Raw genomic sequence first — 19,201 nt, 5'->3', positions numbered from 1 at the left:
GGCTGAGCAACATAGTGAGACCCTATCTGTTAAATAAATAAAGAACACTTCCTTTCTAAGATAAAAAGAATAAGTAGGCTATCTGGGTCATAGAATTATGGGCCTTTTAGATGTTATTTTCATGTTCTTTCTGTAGTATAGAAAAGCTAACAAATAAAAGTAAAATTAGGCTAAATCAATAGATAAATTTACTTTCTTTTTATAAGCAAATGTGCCATTGATACCTATCGTGTATTAAAGGTTTCTTTGTAGAAGTGTTGATAGAGAAGGGAACTTAACCCGTGTGTAACCAACCTGTGAGTTGCACTTCATATAGGACCTTAGAATACTAAGTATTTGAGAAGAATTGTGGCTCAGGAATTGTCAGGAGCTATTTGAGGTTAGCGCGTTTCATCGGGGAACCCTTCACATTCTTTTTAGGATTCCACTGGCTTCTAAGGTGTTTGAATTCCTATGGAACTGATTTCTATTACAAATGTTATTAAAACTTGATGTGGTATGTTTCACTCCTTTTTTCTCCTGATATTGCTCCTCCCACTATTTTCAAATCTAAAGCTGCTCTGCTTTAATATAATGAACCAGGACTGCTTGGCTTTCTGACTTTTGGAACGGATTAGACTATGTAGGATTCATGATGGGCCAAATAAAAGAGTTACTGAATAAGAAATAAGACATTTGGAAGGCTAAGATGCGTGGACTTTATTCTGTAGCCAGAAGGATCTCTGTATCAGTTTGGGGATTTTTTTTTTTTTTTTAATTTATGATTACAGGATTTCTTAATGATTTTAACAAATGGGGGATTTTGTTTTCTCTAACCTATTGGGAACATAGAAGTGAAGAGTTGCTGGTACTAGACCAGCAACTTAAAGATGTCAGGGCCTGAGTCTCTGTTCCCTTGGCCTTTCCCTCCTGATAGCCTCATGGTTTCCAGATAGATGCTCTGCCTTAAGCATCATATCGGCATTCAAAGCAGGAAGAAAAGGAGGGGTGAAGAGCAAACAGTTCACACACCAGAGTCTGCTGTGCCTTAAGGATCATTCCCACAAACGACACCTAACAACTTCAGTCTTCAATGTTTTGGCCAGATCTGTGTCCAGTGGCCAATCAGGGTTCTGTTAGAAAAGAACCATCAAGGCGGGGGCATAGTGGCTCATGCCTGTAATTCCATCACTTTGGGAGTCTGAGGTCAAGGATCACCTGGGGTTAGGAGTTCAAGACCAGCCTGACTGACCAACATGGTGAAACCCCGTCTCTACTAAAAATTCAAAAAGTAGTCAGGCATGGTGGCACGTGCCTGTAGTCCCAGCTACTCAGGAGGCTGAGGTGGGAGAATCGCTTGAACTCAGGAGGCAGAGGCTACAGTAAATCAAGATCACACCACTGCACTCCAGCCTGGGTAACGTAGCAAGACTCCGTCTCAAAAAATAAATAAATAAATAAATAAAGCATCAAAGAGTTGATATTTATTGGGTAACCAGCATGGAATGGAATGATATAGCCCCTTCCCTATGCAAACTTGCAGTATGCATTTCCAAGAGAGAAATGTTACATCAAGTATTCCTCATTGTGTTTTGGTTTTGTTTTATTTTACTGTAGAGCACATTTTTTGTTTTGCCTCTCATGGGACTCAGTTTTTAGAAATTTTGGAAGCATACATTCTGAAAATGATACAAGATAGAATGAAATCAAATGCTAAATACCGTGGGACAGATTGCATGGGAGTGCAGTATAAGTCAGAGAAAGAAATGTGATGGTGGTAGGAATAGCTTAAAAGATTCATGGGAAAGGGACTTGAGTTGGACTATGATGGATTGAGTTGGACTGGAAATGGATTGAATTCTACATGTTACTACATGGTGTATACACGTCATTATACACTTATGAAAACCAGTAGAAAGTGCATCGCCACGAGTGGCCCCTCATGTAAACTATGGACCTTGGGTGATGATGGTGTGTTGGTGTCAGCTCATCAATGGTAACCAATGGACCACTCTGGTGTGGGATGTTGATGGTGGGATAGGCATGGGGGCGGGGTTGCAACAGCATATGAAACTCTGTACTTTCTGCTCAATTGTGCTGTAAGCCTAAAACTGCTCTAAGAAAGAAAAAGAGATTAGATGTAAATAGTGGCAAAGATGGTGAGGCTGGTGTTCTAGTGAGGGAAAAAAGAACACAGTCACAGATACAGAAATGACTGTAGCACAGGACAGCATGGGGAGAATGAGCTGGCCCATAATTTTAGACAAGCTTTCAGTTAAATATTCAGTGGTTACGTGAAATGAGTTGGAATAAGCGTTCAGAACCTACCATATCATTCCTATTAAATTTTACAAAGTTTACATAAGAAATGTAAAATATTTTAATATTTTCTACAGAGGAGAAATGATTAATTTTTGATATTTGACAGCAGTGTATATGTGTATTTATTTCACTGATTGAACTCAGTTGACTAATACTCATAGGATTAAAATTACATGCAAATTTATTTACAAAACTGATATTTAAAACTGAGTCCCCTGTTTAGAACTATTTTTAAGTATTGTACATTTTCTGCTTAGATAACTGTACTTTGTAAGTATGAAAGCTTTTCTATTTTATGGCCAATAGTAATCATTTTGTAAAATACTGGCATTAGCCATTTTAGTTTTTCTTAAAGTAAATCATTATCCTATTAAAGTAAAAACACCCTCTTTTCAGTTCGTTATTTTAATTAAGCAAAGTGTAATAAAGTTGAGTTCTAATTATTTTTCTTTTCCACATTATTTAAATAGTTTCTTCTAATCACACATTGATTTTAATTGAACTGGGTCTAATTTGATAAGCTCCGTTTCCAGCTGTTAAAATATAGATGGGTAGCTACAATTTCTGATTTACCATTTCTCCATGTGACTGGAAAACTTTAATATGGTTAGACTTTGCCCTCCTTTTGTGTACTTTGCCCTGTGCTTTGCTTAGTCGTAAACATTATTCATGTTGTGGGGCAGGGATAATGCTTGTAGAGTAGCTAGCATTGTGACTGGTGGTAAGTCACCAGCGGAGATGAAAAGACTTGCCTTTTAATCTGATTTACATTAATGCAAGGGGAAAATACATCATTTTCTATTCTATTTTTAGTGTTGCCATCTGGCTGAAGGAAGGTTTTTGTTTTATTTATTTACTTATTTTTTAGATAAAAGCCTTTTTGGTTGAATTTAAAGTGTGTAATGTTTATTCCTGTCAGCACAATGTTTCAGAAAGCATTTGTGATGTGCATTGAGGAGCTGCTTTTAGTGGTAAATGAAAGAGCTTAGTAGGTGATTCCCCCCAGTTCCCACAAGATATATGAACATGTGCTTTTCTGAAATATCCTTTTCCTCGTGTTTAGCTAGGGTGGATAATTCTTTGGCTACATAAGAAACAGATTATCAAAATAAATTTATTAATTGCTTTGGGAAAGGGTTGGGGTTTACAAATTTCCCAAAGTTGAGATGCTTGTCTGATGTTATCAGTAGAGGCTGTAATGTTCACATGCTTTCTTTCCTTCATGCGGTATAAGCAATAACAGCTTGAGTGTCCCTTATCTGAAATGTTTGGAAATGGAAGGGTTTCAGATTTCAGGTTTTTGGATTAGTGATGCTCGACCTGTATTCTGTTGTGTTTGTAGAGTGTCACTCTAATTCCTGAGATTCTCACTGTAGGTGAGACTGGTCGCTCCTTTCTATGAAGCGGGGTCAAAACATCCATTTGATTTTGAGTCTTGCCTAATATAATGTTGAAGTCATCCTAGAATAACATGAGATTTTTTTTCTCTTCTGATGTGAAGTGTTTAGCACACTGCCCAGCACATATGTGACACTGAACAAATGCTTGATGAAGGATGCAAGAGAGGAATGGATGTGTGCCTTCTGGAACACTGTGGCAAAAGTCGAGAAAGAAAAAGTATTAAAAAAGTATGAATGATAAGATGATTAGTAAAAAGAAAAAGAATACATTTTCTTATTTTTTGATGACTGCTAAGATTGTAGAGAAAGGGTGACAAAAAGAGTTGTCAGATCAAGGTCACATCTACTTCACATCAGAAGAGAAAATATATCTCATGTTACTCTGGAGATTGCAAGGCTGAAGGGCATGGCCCCTGCCCTCAGGTTGTTCTGGTCAAGTGGAAAATTACCATAGATCTGTACCTGGCCAGATATCAATGACTGAATGCTGATGTTCCATTTATTTGGAGACTGTTTAAGCTCAGAATATGATGACTATGAGTAGACATCAGCTCCTTGGAGGAAAATGGCCCAGTCCTATCCCTTAGGAATATTTTGGTAACCTATTTTGATAGAATTTTCTTTTGCTGTTTTATATATGATATTAATATCTTTTTTATTTCAGAGAAAGTTGATTGCGTCACTATTTGTTTATTTTTTTTTTTTTTATTTTTTGAGACGGAGTCTCTCTCTGTCACCCAGGGTGTAGTGCAGTGGCGCAATCTCAGATCACTGCAATCTCCACTACCCAGGTTCAAGCGATTCTCCTGCCTCAGCCTCCCTAGTAGCTGGGATTAATTACAGGCGTGCACCACCATGTCTGGCTAATTGTTGTGTATTTAGTAGAGACGAGGTTTCACCATATTGGCCAGGCTGGTCTCGAACTCCTGACCTCAGGTGATCTGCCCACCTCAGCCTCCCAAAGTGCTGGGATTATAGGTGTGAGCCACCACGCCCAGCCTATGTCAGTATTTTTTATCATCTCATGTATAGACCTTGACAGTTCAATCCAACTGCCTCAACTTCTCTTTGGAAGTGGTTCAGTATAAATTATTAACAAAGACCTACATGTCTCTGTTCCATTCTTCATGTCTTAGTGTCAGTTACAGAAATAAGGAGAGATACCTGTGGTAGATTCTGTCCCCATGTGTCATATAACTATACACCCTGTTGGACTGTATTTATAAAGTCAGTGTCTTTTGTTGGGTTTGTACTCTCTTTATTGAACAAATGTATTTCCTTTTGGTTTAATATCATTTTCTATCATGGTCATACATCTTAAGGTTTTTTCCCTTATGAAGAGATGGAGAACTCAGAAAGTGACTTTCAGTCACTGTCATTGCTGAATGAGCTACTCCAAACTGTAAAGCCTCCACACTCTTACCATGCTCTAATGAAGTCTACCATAGCCACCAAATCTTAACTTTGTGTTCTGTATAGATATGTGAAATGCAAGAAAAATATCTTAATTGAATTGTTTCTGTCAGCAGAATAGGGAGAGTGCTGTGTATAACTCAAATATGTATCATTATCAGATGGTCCTATTTAGTTGCATATGTTTTGGCAACAAGAATTGAGCAATAGAGTGAATAAATGGTTCATTGTTGTTATTTCTGTTTCAAAATGTCAGATTAAATGTGGTTAGATGTTGCACCATACCATGAAATGGGTTTATTGTGTATAGAAGAGCAAATGAGACTCTGCACTATTTTTGACATTTACAGTTACTTAAATTGCCATGACACGATACCTGTAGGCATGCCCCATGAAGCAGCTGCTTCCCCATTAAGTGATGGTCTACAAAAGATTAATAGCACCAATCAATTTCCCATATTTTATCTTCTTCACCTCCCTGCAAAATGACCTTCAAAAATATGCCCCACCTATTTCCCAACAGGCCCATTTCCTTATCTGGCCTGCCGGCCACTCGTCCTCCCAGGTGTTTGTGGCTGGAGTTCCATTTCTGGTGGAGGGTCCCTATATGGTGCTACATGAGCTGTCCTTGGCTTCTTCTAGGGTGACCACACTGACTCTACTCTTCCCCTACTTCTTGTTTCTTCAAGGACAGCCCTAAGTTTCACCATATTCATTCATGTCACTTTTTACCATGTAATGGTCAAATAGTTATCTCTTGGTATGTGATATGGGTAAGTGGAAGAACCTGACTAGTTACTAAACTATATAGAAGGCAGAGTTCTTAGGATGTCTGTTTTTAGTCTGATTTCCTTTTATTGTTTTCTTTAAGATGAGATCCTTTTTAAATTCATTTCCAGCAGACTTGTTAGACTTCACTGTTCATTTACACAGAATCCACTGAAGCTAAAGTAGTTCACAGCTGGAAGTTCCATGTGGTATATACTTCAGTGACTTTCCATTGCCTTCACGAAAAAGTCCACACTCTCAGAATTCAAAGAGACATTGACCTTAGCCTGTTTCTCTTGTCATATCTTCGACTGCCTCCCTTCCTAAACCTGCTGTTCTGACTAGACAGTACCAATTATCTCTCCTGTCCCTTTGCCTTGGTAGTTTTGCTCATGCTCCACCCTGGTAAGGGAATTTCTTCACATTACTCTTCACTTATCTGGATGCTTTCTGGTCTGCAAGCTCTTTGCCCAGGGACTACTGTCCCTTGTGGCTCCTTCTCCCACTCCAAATTCTTGTAACACTATCTATATCATTTGTTTGGTTATTAAACCTCTGTGGGTTTATGGATTTTTTAGAAAATTGAATCAATCCATTGTTGCAATTTCATGTATGTGCCCACTGTCTCTCCTCCAAAGGATGGTAAGCATCTTGAAAGCAGATGCTTGGCCGGGTGCGGTGGCTCAAGCCTGTAATCCCAGCACTTTGGGAGGCCGAGACGGGCGGATCACGAGGTCAGGAGATCGAGACCATCCTGGCTAACACGGTGAAACCCCGTCTCTATTAAGAAATACAAAAAAAAAAAAACTAGCCGGGCGAGGGGGCGGGCGCCTGTAGTCCCAGCTACTCGGGAGGCTGAGGCCGGAGAATGGCGTGAACCCGGGAGGCGGAGCTTGCAGTGAGCTGAGATCCGGCCACTGCACTCCAGCCTGGGCGACAGAGCGAGACTCCGTCTCAAAAAAAAAAAAAAAAAAAAGAAAGCAGATGCTATGTCATATGACCTTTGTATTCTCACTGTGTAGCACAGTGTCTGGTCTATGGGGGTATTTTTAAATGTTGAAAAAATTACTTAATTAATTAAAATGACTTTACATTTCTGAGCCTGGTGGTTCTGTTGATAGTGACAAAGAGACTGACACTAGGGGATTGGCTTTTTTGTGAGGACGTTCAAGTGATAGCAGAGATACATGAGCAGATATTCCCTAGACGTTGACGACGAGAACTTTGTTGAGAGCACATATTTATAAATGCATACTCGACAGTGATTGATGTACAGATAGTATTTCAGGACATAATGGGAGATGATTTTTGAAGAAAGGAGATAGTGTTGGAGGAATTGAAAGTTCCAGAATACAGTGTAACCTAGAAACATAGGACAAGAAAAGGAAAAAGAAGTGGTAGAAGGAGATAATTACACATCTAATAATATTTCTTCCAGCATCGAGCTCAAGATGTCCCATAGAGTAGTGTACTCTTTGAATAAATACAAGTAGGAAGAAAACTGAGGTAGTGTGGGAAATGAAATCCAGGTTTGTCTGATGCTAACTCCCATGAGCTTTGATCATTGCTACCCAACTTCACTTGTAATTGTGAGGAATTTAACCTAAGGAGAAATTCTCTATTATGTGGAATAATCAGGAAAGTCATTAGGAGTGATGCTGTTGCTTTATTTCCTTCTTGTTCTAATGCAAATTTTATAAATCACATTGAATAAAACACTTCATACCTATGATTAGAGTGTTACAAACAAACCTGGAAATGAAATCCAGGTTTGCCTGATGCTAACTCCCTTGAGCTTTGACCACTGCTACCCAACTTCACTTATAATTATGAGGATTTTAAACCGAGGAGAAATTCTCTATTACATGGAATAATCAGGAAAGTCATTAGGAGTGATGCTATTGCTTTATTTCCTTCTTGTTCTAATGCAAATTTTATAAATCACATTGGATAAAGCACTTCATACCTATGATTCGAGTGTTACAATACTCCTGGCAGGTATATTCGAATAAATAAATTTAAAGAATAAATATATATAAATAAATACAAAATAATAAGAACAGCAATCTCAGGCCTGATATGGTAACTCTTTTCTATACAGATTTATTTAAACTATTAGATTGAAACATTAAAAGTTGTTAAATTTTAACCATTTTTCACTACATAAAAGGCTATTTCATGTGGTTCAACCTCTAGTTCTGTGTTCTAGGTCACTCCCCCAAAGCTGTGTCCTCACAAGTATATGTCCACAGAGGGGCTGTATGCCCACAAACTCCAATTGAAGACTGTAGCAGAAAAGCATGTATGCAGTAGTTCCTCCTTATCCATGATTTTGTTTTTTGAGGTTTCAGTTACGGTCAGTTGTAGTCCAAAAATATTAAATGGAAAATTTCAGAAAAAAAAATTCATAAATTTTATGCTCTTCTGAGTAGTGTGATGAAATCTCGTGCCCTCCCACTCTGTCCAGCCTGAGATGTGAATCATTCGTTTGTCCAGTGGATGCACACTGTAGTTGCTGCCCACCTGTCAATCACATAGGAGCTGTCTCTGTAGATCCAAAAAACAGCGTATATAGGGTTCAGTACTACCCACAAATTCAGGCATCCACGGGGGGTCTTGGGAACCTAGTAGTCCCCCATGGATAAGGGACTATACAGAGCTGGATACTGAGTTTAAGCTTTTGCTGTATCACAGCCCACATTGCAGATTTTATTAAAAAGAGTGACTGAAATACATTATCCTTGTGGATGTCAAGTCCCCATATTATTCAGTGAGATTAAACAGGATGATGCAAAGGTTATAGTCAGAAGTGTCTCAGAGCAAGTGTTTTGACTAAATTGACAGGTCATTTGTTGGACCAATTATTTTCAGCAGTTGAGAGAGGACTGTATTGGACCATACAGCCAGAAGTAGAAACAAAGCCGTGAGAACACCAAGGCCTTTATGGGAAGATGTTGGAATGAATCAGTGAGTGGTAGAGGATGTGGACTGCACAGTACACATTGCAGCACTTACTGGAGCTACAGAATTTTCATCAGATGAAGGCTCCAAATGTCTGATGCCTCTATATTTTGTTGCGGAGTATGTCGGAAAGAGAGTCCCAGACCACCAGGGTGCTTGTCTGTATCCTTCCTCTTGTCTTTACCTCAACACTCACATGTGACACTAATGGAATACAGCTTTCAAGCTAGCAGGATGGTCAATAAAGATTACATAAGGCTAGCAAAGACTTACTGAGCATCATAGTATATGGCTTAATTTTCTTTCTTTTTTTTAAATGAAAGAAGAGAGATTCAAATAAATAATACTGGAAAGTCACCTGAATCATTTTAATTTTTTTTCATGAGAACCTTTATAAGGGTATATACAATCCTATCTTCTCGTTAATGAGGATTTTCAGGTTTTTAAATTTTGGAAATCAGAAAATGAATAAATTCCTCTTGTCATTGTGTTCTTAAGTAGTGAAATCCCCTGCACTTTGTTTAAAAAACAAAAAACTCCCTGTTTGATTTTCCCAATGTTATTGAGGGGTTTTTTTTTAAGGCTCAGATTTACTTAATATAATGAAAGGCATCAAATCTTAGAAAACTGTCATCTCCCCCAAACCCTGAACCAGAAAGACTAATTACCTCTTCCCAAACCAGGCCATACTCTAAAAATTATATCAATAAGTTCACCCTACCTAAGAGCCCCAGGAGGTATGACTGTGGCTGAGCTGAAAACTTCTGGAGCCAGCTGCTGACCCAGACTTTTCTGCCACATTAGTCACTTGCCCCCAGGACCCCGTCACCAAGTTAACATGGGTTTGCTTTCTCTCAAATCCCTGAGGAACCAGAAGCCCAGTTTCCTGAAGAGAGCTAAAAATACTTTCTACCATTTGTCGTGCCTTGCTGTGGGCCAGGCAATGATCTACCTTTCTGTACATTATCTCATTTAATTTTTACAGCTCTGAAAGTAGATGTTTTTCCCCTTTACAGATGGGGAAATTAAGACTTAGAGATGTTAAGCAACATGCTGAGGATTCATCTGGTAAATGGCAGAACCGGGTTTGCTGACTCCAAAACACACTCAAACCTGCATGGGTGCTATGAGAATGGGATGCCCAGGACTCCACAGAAAAGCATAGAAGCTGGGAGAAAGGGCCTTGAATACTTGTTAAACACCTCCTATGTGCCAAGGCTTTTGGTAGATTTTTAACACATATCTTCTCAGATAATCCTTTCAACAGTTCTGTGAGTTAGGCAGTATAATTACCCCATGTGACCTACTTAGAGAGGCCAAATAACTTCCTGGCCACTCACCTGGTTACGTACCAAGTCTCATATTTGAACCCAGGTCTGTCTGTGTCTTTTGCTGTTACAGTGTTCACCAAAGAAGTTTTTGAAGAAATACAGACTCTTAAACCATAGCAGAAGAAAAAGAGTGATATGAAAGCAGAGAGATGGCCTGAAAACTTTAGAAATACATCCAACCTAACGAGTTAGGAATTAGCAATATGTAATCTTAGACCAAACAGCCTGACAATTTTCAGAAATTATTTTTAGTTTTCAAAATTTAGCCTATTGTTACTAATCCAAAAGGCTTACTGGAAAATAAAATAACATAAAATAAAATTAACCTATCAATTTCATATGAGCATAGAAAAATTTTAAGATGGATTTTACATTTGTCTCGTGGTCAGTATGACTCAGAAGGTCTTCTGAGGTGGAAATGAATTCCCGACATCCAGACGATAATGAAGTGGGCAGATAGACGTCTGATGTTCACCTAGAGTGGATCCAATAAAAGTTAGATATAGATAAATTAGAGTTCAAGTAACCAGAACTCCTGTTCAATTGAATTTTTTTTTAATTTGAATTTCAGCATAATAAAGCAAACTACAGCCTCCCTCGAGCACCCCACCCCCAAAAGCGTTTATCAGGCTTATTCAGAAAAGTGACTTGTACTGAACATATGTTGAAGTCTTTTCAATCTCCATGGTCTGCTGTTACATAATATTCAGTTAGGGTTGATGTTTGTTGTCAGGACCTGGCGCTACTGCAGAGACTCAGTAACCCCAAAGAAAGATTAAATGATGTTGAATATACCAAAGCAGAAAGAAATTAATACATTTGAAATATATTCTAAGCCAATGGTGCTTTGTAGGAACTCAGATCCAAGACTTTAGACTGCGGTCGTCCTTCCACATGGTTGCTTTATGTGTAAACTGGTACAGCTGTGGGAAAGGCCCTTCATGGCCCCTTGAACATGCCACTTCTATAAGATTGGTCACTCAAGCCAAGGTTGTTGATTTTTTACATGTCCTTCCTACTCCTTGAGGGCATGGGTTGTAACTACTTCATCTTTTCATTTCCTTAATCTAGCCTAAGAACCTGGTACATAGGTTAACAGTAAATGTCGAATACGTAAATGTTTCTGAAGAAATTTTAAGAAACTAAATGTATCTTTTCTCTTTTGTCTTATTTCTGTAGCACCCGACAGCTATAAAGTGCAAGATAAGAAAAATGCCTCCAACCGCCCTGCCTCTGCAATTTCAGGACAAAATAACAACCACTCAGGAAATAAACCAGGTATGATGCATTGCATTAATTGTGGGAAAATAAAGATTATCTTTTATGCCCTAAAGGCATGCTGACGATTATAAAGGTTTAATTTGTTTAAATTCTAGTTTTCATAAAACTAGAATTTAGGAGAGCTTGGTTTCAGTCCTGCCACCAAACACACACTCCTACTGGCTTATATGATATTAAGTCAGAGAACCTCTCAAAGCCAAGCCTTGGTTTTCTCTCTTTAAAATGTAGATTCAAACACACGTCTTGCTTACTTCTCAGAGTCATTTTGACAATCAATGAGATGATGTATGTGGATGCATTCATTTAATGTCAAGCAGTTTAAAGGGGTAATAATTTTACTATTCTGTTTCAAATGATAGGACACAATTTTTTATACCTGTGTGTCCAACAGGCATTATCGCGTTATCTCTTTTGTGACTTTTTCAAAAACTATTTCAAGAAATCTTTACACATAGCAAAGCTTGTATAGAATTATGGTTTTGTTTGCTATTCCTTGCAATGATTGTATGCCTACACAGTAATTTCATGTAACAGCCTCTGATTCATAGTCTCTTTCATTCAGTGATACAAATAATCTAACAGTCTATAAATATAATACAAACAATTGAACCGACAGTGCGGTTGCTTCCAGATATCCAGTAACCATTGCGTGACCTGTGGAAGGAATGAATGTATGGTATGATAATAAGAGACAATCAAAGGAAAGGAAAGCAAACCAAATACCCCAGGAGGTTCTTGGAAACCTATTTCATGCTGCATCCAGTACTGAAGTCACTCAAGCACAGTGAATCAGTGAGAATAAAGATAGAAATAACTGAGTCTAACCTTATAGAGAATATTCTACTGTGTTTAGTTTTGTGAATTTTTTTTTCATGTGGAAAAGGTCTTGAACACAACAGACAAATCTGCTTTGTCATTTAGAGGAAAGACAATAACAAATATTGTTGAAAATATTGCTTAAGCTGCCATTAGTGGAAAATGATGTGCAGCCTCAGAGGAGTTTTAATTACCAAACAGAGATTTCCTTAGTCAGCCTGCCTTTTCATTGAGTCATTTATCCATCCATCCAACCACCCACCTTCCAGCTACCATCTAATGTTTACTGAGTTCTTCTATGCCAAAGAAGCATGAGAGATGTACTGCATGAGCAAACAACATGAACCCTGTCCCCATGGAGCGTATTCTAGTGGACCTTTATTTTCGTATTCAAGTGTGTCTCCATGCAGGTAGAAGTTCTTTAGCATGAAAAGCACATTTGTTGGGCCGATGGTGGAAACAGACCTCGTAGCTGAGTTTCCCCTGGCCTCCGGTGCTGCGCTGAGGTTATGGCCCGCTTCGTGACTGGGCTGGGTGCACAGGGCCAGCGGGTGGTGTTGGTCACGTCAGGTGGCACCAAGGTCCCACTGGAGGTGTGACCGGCCCTTCTGCGATGTTTTACCTGGTGTAGTCGTGTCAGATTTCTATGTTCCTGTCTCTGAAATGCCTGAGCACAAGATCCAGTCATCTGGGGGCACACTGCAGAGAACAGTGAAGATGGTGCCAAAAATACTTTCCCCTTTGATTGAAGATTGTGCTCCCAAAGCATTTATAATTTCCTTTAAGTTGGAGACTGACCCCTCCATTGTAATTAATCGAGCTCAGAAGGCTTTGGAAGTTTATCAGCATCAAGTGGTGGTGGCTAATATCCTTGAGTCATGACAGTCCTTTGTGGTTATTGTAGCCAGACACTCAGAAACCAAGTTATAGCTATCAGAGGAAGAAACAGAAAAATACATAGAGATAGAAGAGAAGATAGTGGATAATCTTCAGTCTTGACACACAGCTTTAATATGTGACAAAAACTGAAGTAAAAAGCCCTTACATTATCACAAATTGTCCAGGGCTCTTACAGTTGGTGAAAACTGTAATAAAGCCTTTGCTTTCATACAGACAGAGAAAATGAAGGAAAGGGAAGAGGCAGTGGTGCACAGGCAAATATGCTTTGGTATTTGTCTTTTAATGACACGTGATACACTCACCTGAATGTCTTCTTGATTTTGAAATTGAACACTAGAACTGTTTCTCACTTTTAAATAGAAGAGCTTATTGGGAAATATATATTACTTTAGATACACATTGGGGCCTGAATATCAGCCATCTTTATACTGTAAAAAGAGGATTATGGATGCATGAATGGTCATGCTTTGGAAGTCAAATATTTGTTGAGTGCCTACTGTGTGTCAGGCCCTGTGCTGAGCCACGAGGGTTAAAAAGATGAATAAATGTGTTTTAAAAAAATAAAAGAAAATCACATTTCTTATACAATGAGAATTTAACATAGCTTAATTGTTGGTGCTATATTTCTCTGATTCTCCCCATCCACCACTGCTTCTAATTTCTACTTTTTTTTTTTTTTTTACTGTGCAGTTTATACTTTTATATCCTGATAACTCATTTATTCATCTAGTGTTAGCATCATGAAGGTACTAGAAATATATTACTAAAAGACATAATCTCTACCCTCCAGTTGACAGTATGATAGATAAACCAATATATGAATAAGCCATTCTAACACAGAACCACCAGTGTGATGAGAGATTGCACACAGTGTATAGAGATCAGAAGCCAGAAAAACCTCTTCCACCCTAATTGGCCATCTCCTTATACACAGTCATTTGATTTATATTGCTAAAGTCAAGTTAAATAGGGAGACATTTCACTTCTGATTGTGTCTCTTTGAGCATCCCTGTGTCTGTTTTCTTGTATATACAGATAAGCCAAGCTCTATAAAAGGCTCTTGATTTAGAAGCCACCATGTCATTATTTTCCTGAGTCTCTCCAAAGGATAATATGAGTTACGTGTTGGAGGGCTGGCCTTGAGTAATACCTTTTAATTTTTGTGGAATACAGGTCATGGGAATGTCTGTCTAAAGCATTTTGTTGATTTTCATTTTCTAGAACTTGGGGGAAAAAAAGTTCATTATGTATTTTGGGATATTTTGAGTATTGTCCTAACCAGGTATGGGCATCCTGACTGAATGATTTCGGAGAATCCCTTTTAACCCAGTAAGTTTTGGCTAAATGTCCTTTCCTTTTTTACCGTCTGATACTTAAACTCGTTAGAAGGCTCCAGAACATCTCTATGATTTAGAAGACATTTCTCCACATTCAAGTTGTGACTTTTATATTTAAAGCGCATTATGGCTGGCCAGGCGCCAGTGGCTCACGCCTGTAATCCCAGCAATTTGGGAGGCCAAAGCAGGTAGATCACCTGAGGCCAGGAGTTCGAGACCAGCCTGGCCAACATGGTGAAACCCCGTCTCTAATAAAAATACAAAAATCAGCCGGGCATGGTAGTACACACCCATAACCCCAGCCACTCAGGAAGCTGAGGCAGGAGAATCACTTAAAGCCAGGAGGCAGAGGTTGCAGTGAGCCGAGATCCGCCACTGTACTCTAGCCTGGGCAACAGAGCGAGACTCTGTCTCAAAAAACAAACAAACAAAAAAGCACATTACGGAAGTGCCTCGTGGTGTTTTAGAACTATGAGCACACTATGTTCTGCGTTATCCTGGAAGGACCATTGCTCTCAAATGTCAATACTTGAACCCAGACCAAATCAGACAGTTTGTAAAGTCACAGATCTGTCCACATCTACTAATTCCTGAAGAAGTGGGAGGTGGTTCTTCAGAACTCCAGCTGCCTCCAAATGATTAATAGTTTGACTTCCTTAGAAAACTGCGTGTTTTCATGGACCTGAGAAAAGCAGATATCCAAATTCATTAAAAATCCCTCTGAATTCCTATCCCTTTGCTGTCCCCCAACAGAAGTCTTTAAAAGAGCCACTGAAACTTTATTCTGTCTTATTGTTTATAAGTAAATTGCCCTCATAGAGGCGTGCATGACTTCGAATCTTCCAGCCCTTCTCTGATGCTACACTGTGCAATTGTAATGACTGTAGCTGCCATGGTGCATGGATGGGCACAGGACTGAATTAGAGATCGGGTTTTATGCCCTCGCTCTGACACATGTCCTTGCTGTCTTCATTAGTCATATCTGTTTCTCTGAGTTTTTTCATTTGAAGAAGAGGCATAGTAACTCTTCATTGAATAAATAAATGCTTGGCTAACTCATAGTGTTATTGGGAAGAATAAAGTGATAATATGTGAAAGTGCTTCATAAAGTACAAATTGCTAACAGAAATACAGAAGTATTTACTGTAGAAATAGTAGTTGTTACATATGAGTCAAGGCCTAGTGAGTTCTTGTAAAAGCCTTGTCAACTTTGAGAGCTCTTTAGTAGCATGACCATACTCTCAGATGTGTGTAAAGCAATCCAGGTTTATACATATTATCAAACACAGAATTTTAATGGCACTCCCTTTCACCCTTAACAGTGCCCCAGGTTAGGTGTCACCCCACACTTGAACCATCATAGGTAGGAGGTTGAATGTGGAGTGCAACTGCGATCTTACTTAAGCCTAAGTTCTATTCCTCTTAAAGCCTTTTTCCTTGTGAGAATTCGTAACTTAATTTTATTCTAACCATATTAGATCCATTGGGAAACAATGTAGAATATACATTATTTTATTTTATTTCAAGACAGAGTCTCACTCTGTCGCCCAGGCTGGAGTGCAGTGGTGTAATTAGGGCCCACTGTAACCTGGATCTCCCAGGCTCAAGCGATCCTGTCACCTCAGCCTCCTGAGTAGCTGGGACCACAAGCATGTGCCATCACGCCTAGCTAATTTTTTTTTATTTCTGGTGGAGATGAGGTCTCCCTTTTTCAAATGAGCCTGGGTTGGTCTCAAGCTGCTGGACTCAAGCAATCCTCCTGCCTTGGCCTCCCAAAGTGTTGGGATTACAGGAGTGAGCCACTGTGCCTGACTTATATATAATTTTTTTCTTTTGAGACAGAGTCTCATCTTGTCACCCAGGCTGGAGTGCAGTGGTGCAATCTTGGCTCACTGCAACCTCCGCCTCCCGACTTCAAGCGATTCTCCTGCCTCAGCCTCCCAAGTAGCTTGGATACCAGGCATTCACCACCGTGCCTGGCTAATTTTTGTATTTTTAGTAGAGACAGGGTTTCGCCATGTTGCCCAGGCTGGTCTTGAACTCCTGACCTCAAGTGATTCGTCTGCCTCGGCCTCCCAAAGTGCTGGGATTGCAGGTGTGAGTCACCGTGCCTGGCTGACCTATACATAATTTTAAAGTATTTTCTATACCTTTTGTTTCAGGGAAAAATAATGTGGGGGTGGAAATGAGAAGGGAGGCAATGAATTATAGGAAATTCACTATTTACTGGAATTATTTAATTGTATGTTTTTGAAAACCTACCTTTAAAGATAAATTTTTATCAGTTTTTAGTTATTAAAACTAAAATTTAAATTTCTAGCATTTAAATAGTTTACTCCGTTATCAGCTACAAGATTGTTCTTAGTTTTTCCCATTGGTGCATCTTAATAGAAGTTTAAAGGCTCTGAGGGTTAGCTAAGGTTGCTCATTGTTCATTCATTCATTCAACGAATACTTATTGAATATCCTTTTCTGCCACATGCAGCCCTAGGCATTGAGAATGCAGCAGGGAAGAAAACAGACAAGTCTCTGTTCCTCCCCAGCCCCATGCACAGCCATCTTTAACCTGCCACAGGTGTTAATGACATTCTAGCACCCAAGAGACTTTCGTATTAATGGGAACAGAAGGATGGAAACAACCTACACTGAATAACTTTTTCACTCTACAATTCAGTATTTCCTAATGCCAGGTTTCCAAACCAACCAAAATCATCTAGTATATCACAGCCACTATGCATCTTGAACTTCAGAAATGTTACATTTCTTTACTTTCTCAAATCTATTTCCAGATAGATAGTAATTATTTCAGCACTAATGTTGATGGACAGCCAGGAACTACTGCAGTCATAAGCATTGGCCTTATTTACAGCGTTTAATTGTATAAAAGTTTGGTTGTTTACATATTATCTTACGAAACAGGATGCAGTTTGTTACATGTTAAGAATATAATTTTCATATGAAACAATAGCATAGAAATCAGGGAAAAACTAGCACTTCTTGCACTGTTTTCAGAATATACATTCAAAAGGCACTTTGCAGGGGGAAGCATTACGTTGCATAATTGGGCATTGTCTCATTACTGCAGGAGCACCAGTTATTACTATGACTTGGGGCTGTCAGGGTTGGTGTGGGTTGCCGGGGGTAGCATTTGTCCCATATGTTATTAAAGCCTTCTTTTCAAAATTTTGTATGAAATTTGGCATGTACTTAAAAGTAAGCTAGACATGTCATATACTTCATATTGAAATATGTCTAACAGAATTTGTCTAACAGAATTTGTCAGTGGAATTTTAAAAGTAATTAAACTATTTTACAGACTTTCCATAATGTGCTCATATGACTTTTACAACATTGATTTTCAACTTTTATAATTAAATAAAAGTTTTTATGAGGCTGGGTGCGGCGGTTTATGCCTGTAATTCCAGCACTGTGGGAGGCTGAGGCAAGAGGATTGCTTGAAGTCAGGAGTTCAAGACCAGGCTTAGCAACATAGTAAGAGCCCATCTCTACCAAAAAAAAAAAAAAAAATTAGCCGAGGTCGGGCATGCTGGCTCACGCTTGCAATCCCAGCACTTTGGGAGGCTGGTGGATCATCAGAGGTCAGGAGTTTGAGACCAGCCTGACCAACATGGTTAAACCCTATCTCTACTAAAAATACAATAGCTGGGCCTGGTGGCATATGCCTGTAATTTCAGCTACTTGGGAGGTGGAGGCAGGAGAATCGCTTAAACCCAGGAGGCAGAGGTTGCAGTGAGCCGAGATCGCGCCTCCAGCCTGGGCAGGAAGAGCGAGGAAACTCCGTCTCAAAAGTTAGCTGGGCGTGGTGGCGCACCTCTGTAGTCCCACCTACTTGGGAGGCGGAGTCAGGAGAATCGCTTAAACCCGGGAGGCAGAGGTTGCAGTGAGCTGAGATCGCGCCATTGCACTCCAGCCTGGGGAGGAAGAGTGAGAAAACTCCGTCTCAAAAAAAAAAAATTAGCTGATTGTGGTTGTGCACACCTGTAGTCCCAGCTACTTGGGAGGCTGAGGTAAGAGGATGACTTGAGCCAGGGAGATTGAGGCTGCAGTGAGCCATGATCGTACCACTGCACTCCAGCCTGGGTGACCGAGCAAGATCCTATTTAAAAAAAAAAAAAAGTTTTCATGAGTGAGTAAACCTCATATTATTTAAGGAGTATTAAAGTGATAAGTAATTGTTAAAGGTCTTTCTTTTAACTTCATCTTGACTTTTATCCCGAGTTCTTTCTTTAAAATACCATTTTACTATGGCCACCATTTTCTTTCAGAAAAACAAATGACAGCAAAAACTTCCTGTGGATAGCCCTTAATAAATTGCCTGAGAGGGTCTTCATGTCCACCTCCTTTTTCTTTTTTCCAAATTAAACCTTCAGGGCCAGGAGCCATATTTTTCCAAATAAAAAATATGTAGAAGTACATAAATGATTAGGAAATCTGAAAAATATCATAGTGGGCTATTGAGGGTGTCCATTTAACCAATTTTTAAAAACCATCCACTAGTCTTGTTCCTCATCCACACTACCTGGTTTATGCAGGCTCCTAAGGGATGTCTTTACTGTTTTTATTTTCTTTAAATGTACAAATTCTGTAAAGTTCAAGAGACATTTGGCAGCCTCGGCAACATGGCAAAATCCCATCTCTACAAAAAATACAAAACTTAGCCAGGTGTGGTGGT

At 39.2% G+C, this 19,201-nt stretch overlaps 1 protein-coding gene and 1 pseudogene across 10 annotated transcripts in view; both read left to right on the top strand.

Moving 5' to 3' along the window:
• The window catches only part of MAP7 (microtubule associated protein 7), a 211,308-nt gene that overhangs the window by 118,784 nt on the left and 73,323 nt on the right, over window positions 1–19,201 (top strand). For all 10 annotated transcript variants that reach the window (XM_025382724.1, XM_025382723.1, XM_025382719.1 and 7 more), the window contains one exon: window positions 11,354–11,452. In XM_025382724.1, the coding sequence (XP_025238509.1) occupies window positions 11,354–11,452 (99 nt within the window). The remainder of the gene's footprint in view (window positions 1–11,353; window positions 11,453–19,201) is intronic.
• LOC112622158 lies at window positions 12,627–13,300 on the top strand (annotated as a pseudogene).

The sequence above is a fragment of the Theropithecus gelada genome, chromosome 4 (genome assembly GCF_003255815.1).
Source record: "Theropithecus gelada isolate Dixy chromosome 4, Tgel_1.0, whole genome shotgun sequence".
In the NCBI taxonomy this organism is placed as follows: Eukaryota; Metazoa; Chordata; class Mammalia; order Primates; family Cercopithecidae; genus Theropithecus; species Theropithecus gelada.
The sequence above is the reverse complement of the archived record's forward strand: the minus strand, read 5'-3'. Positions and strand labels throughout refer to the sequence as shown.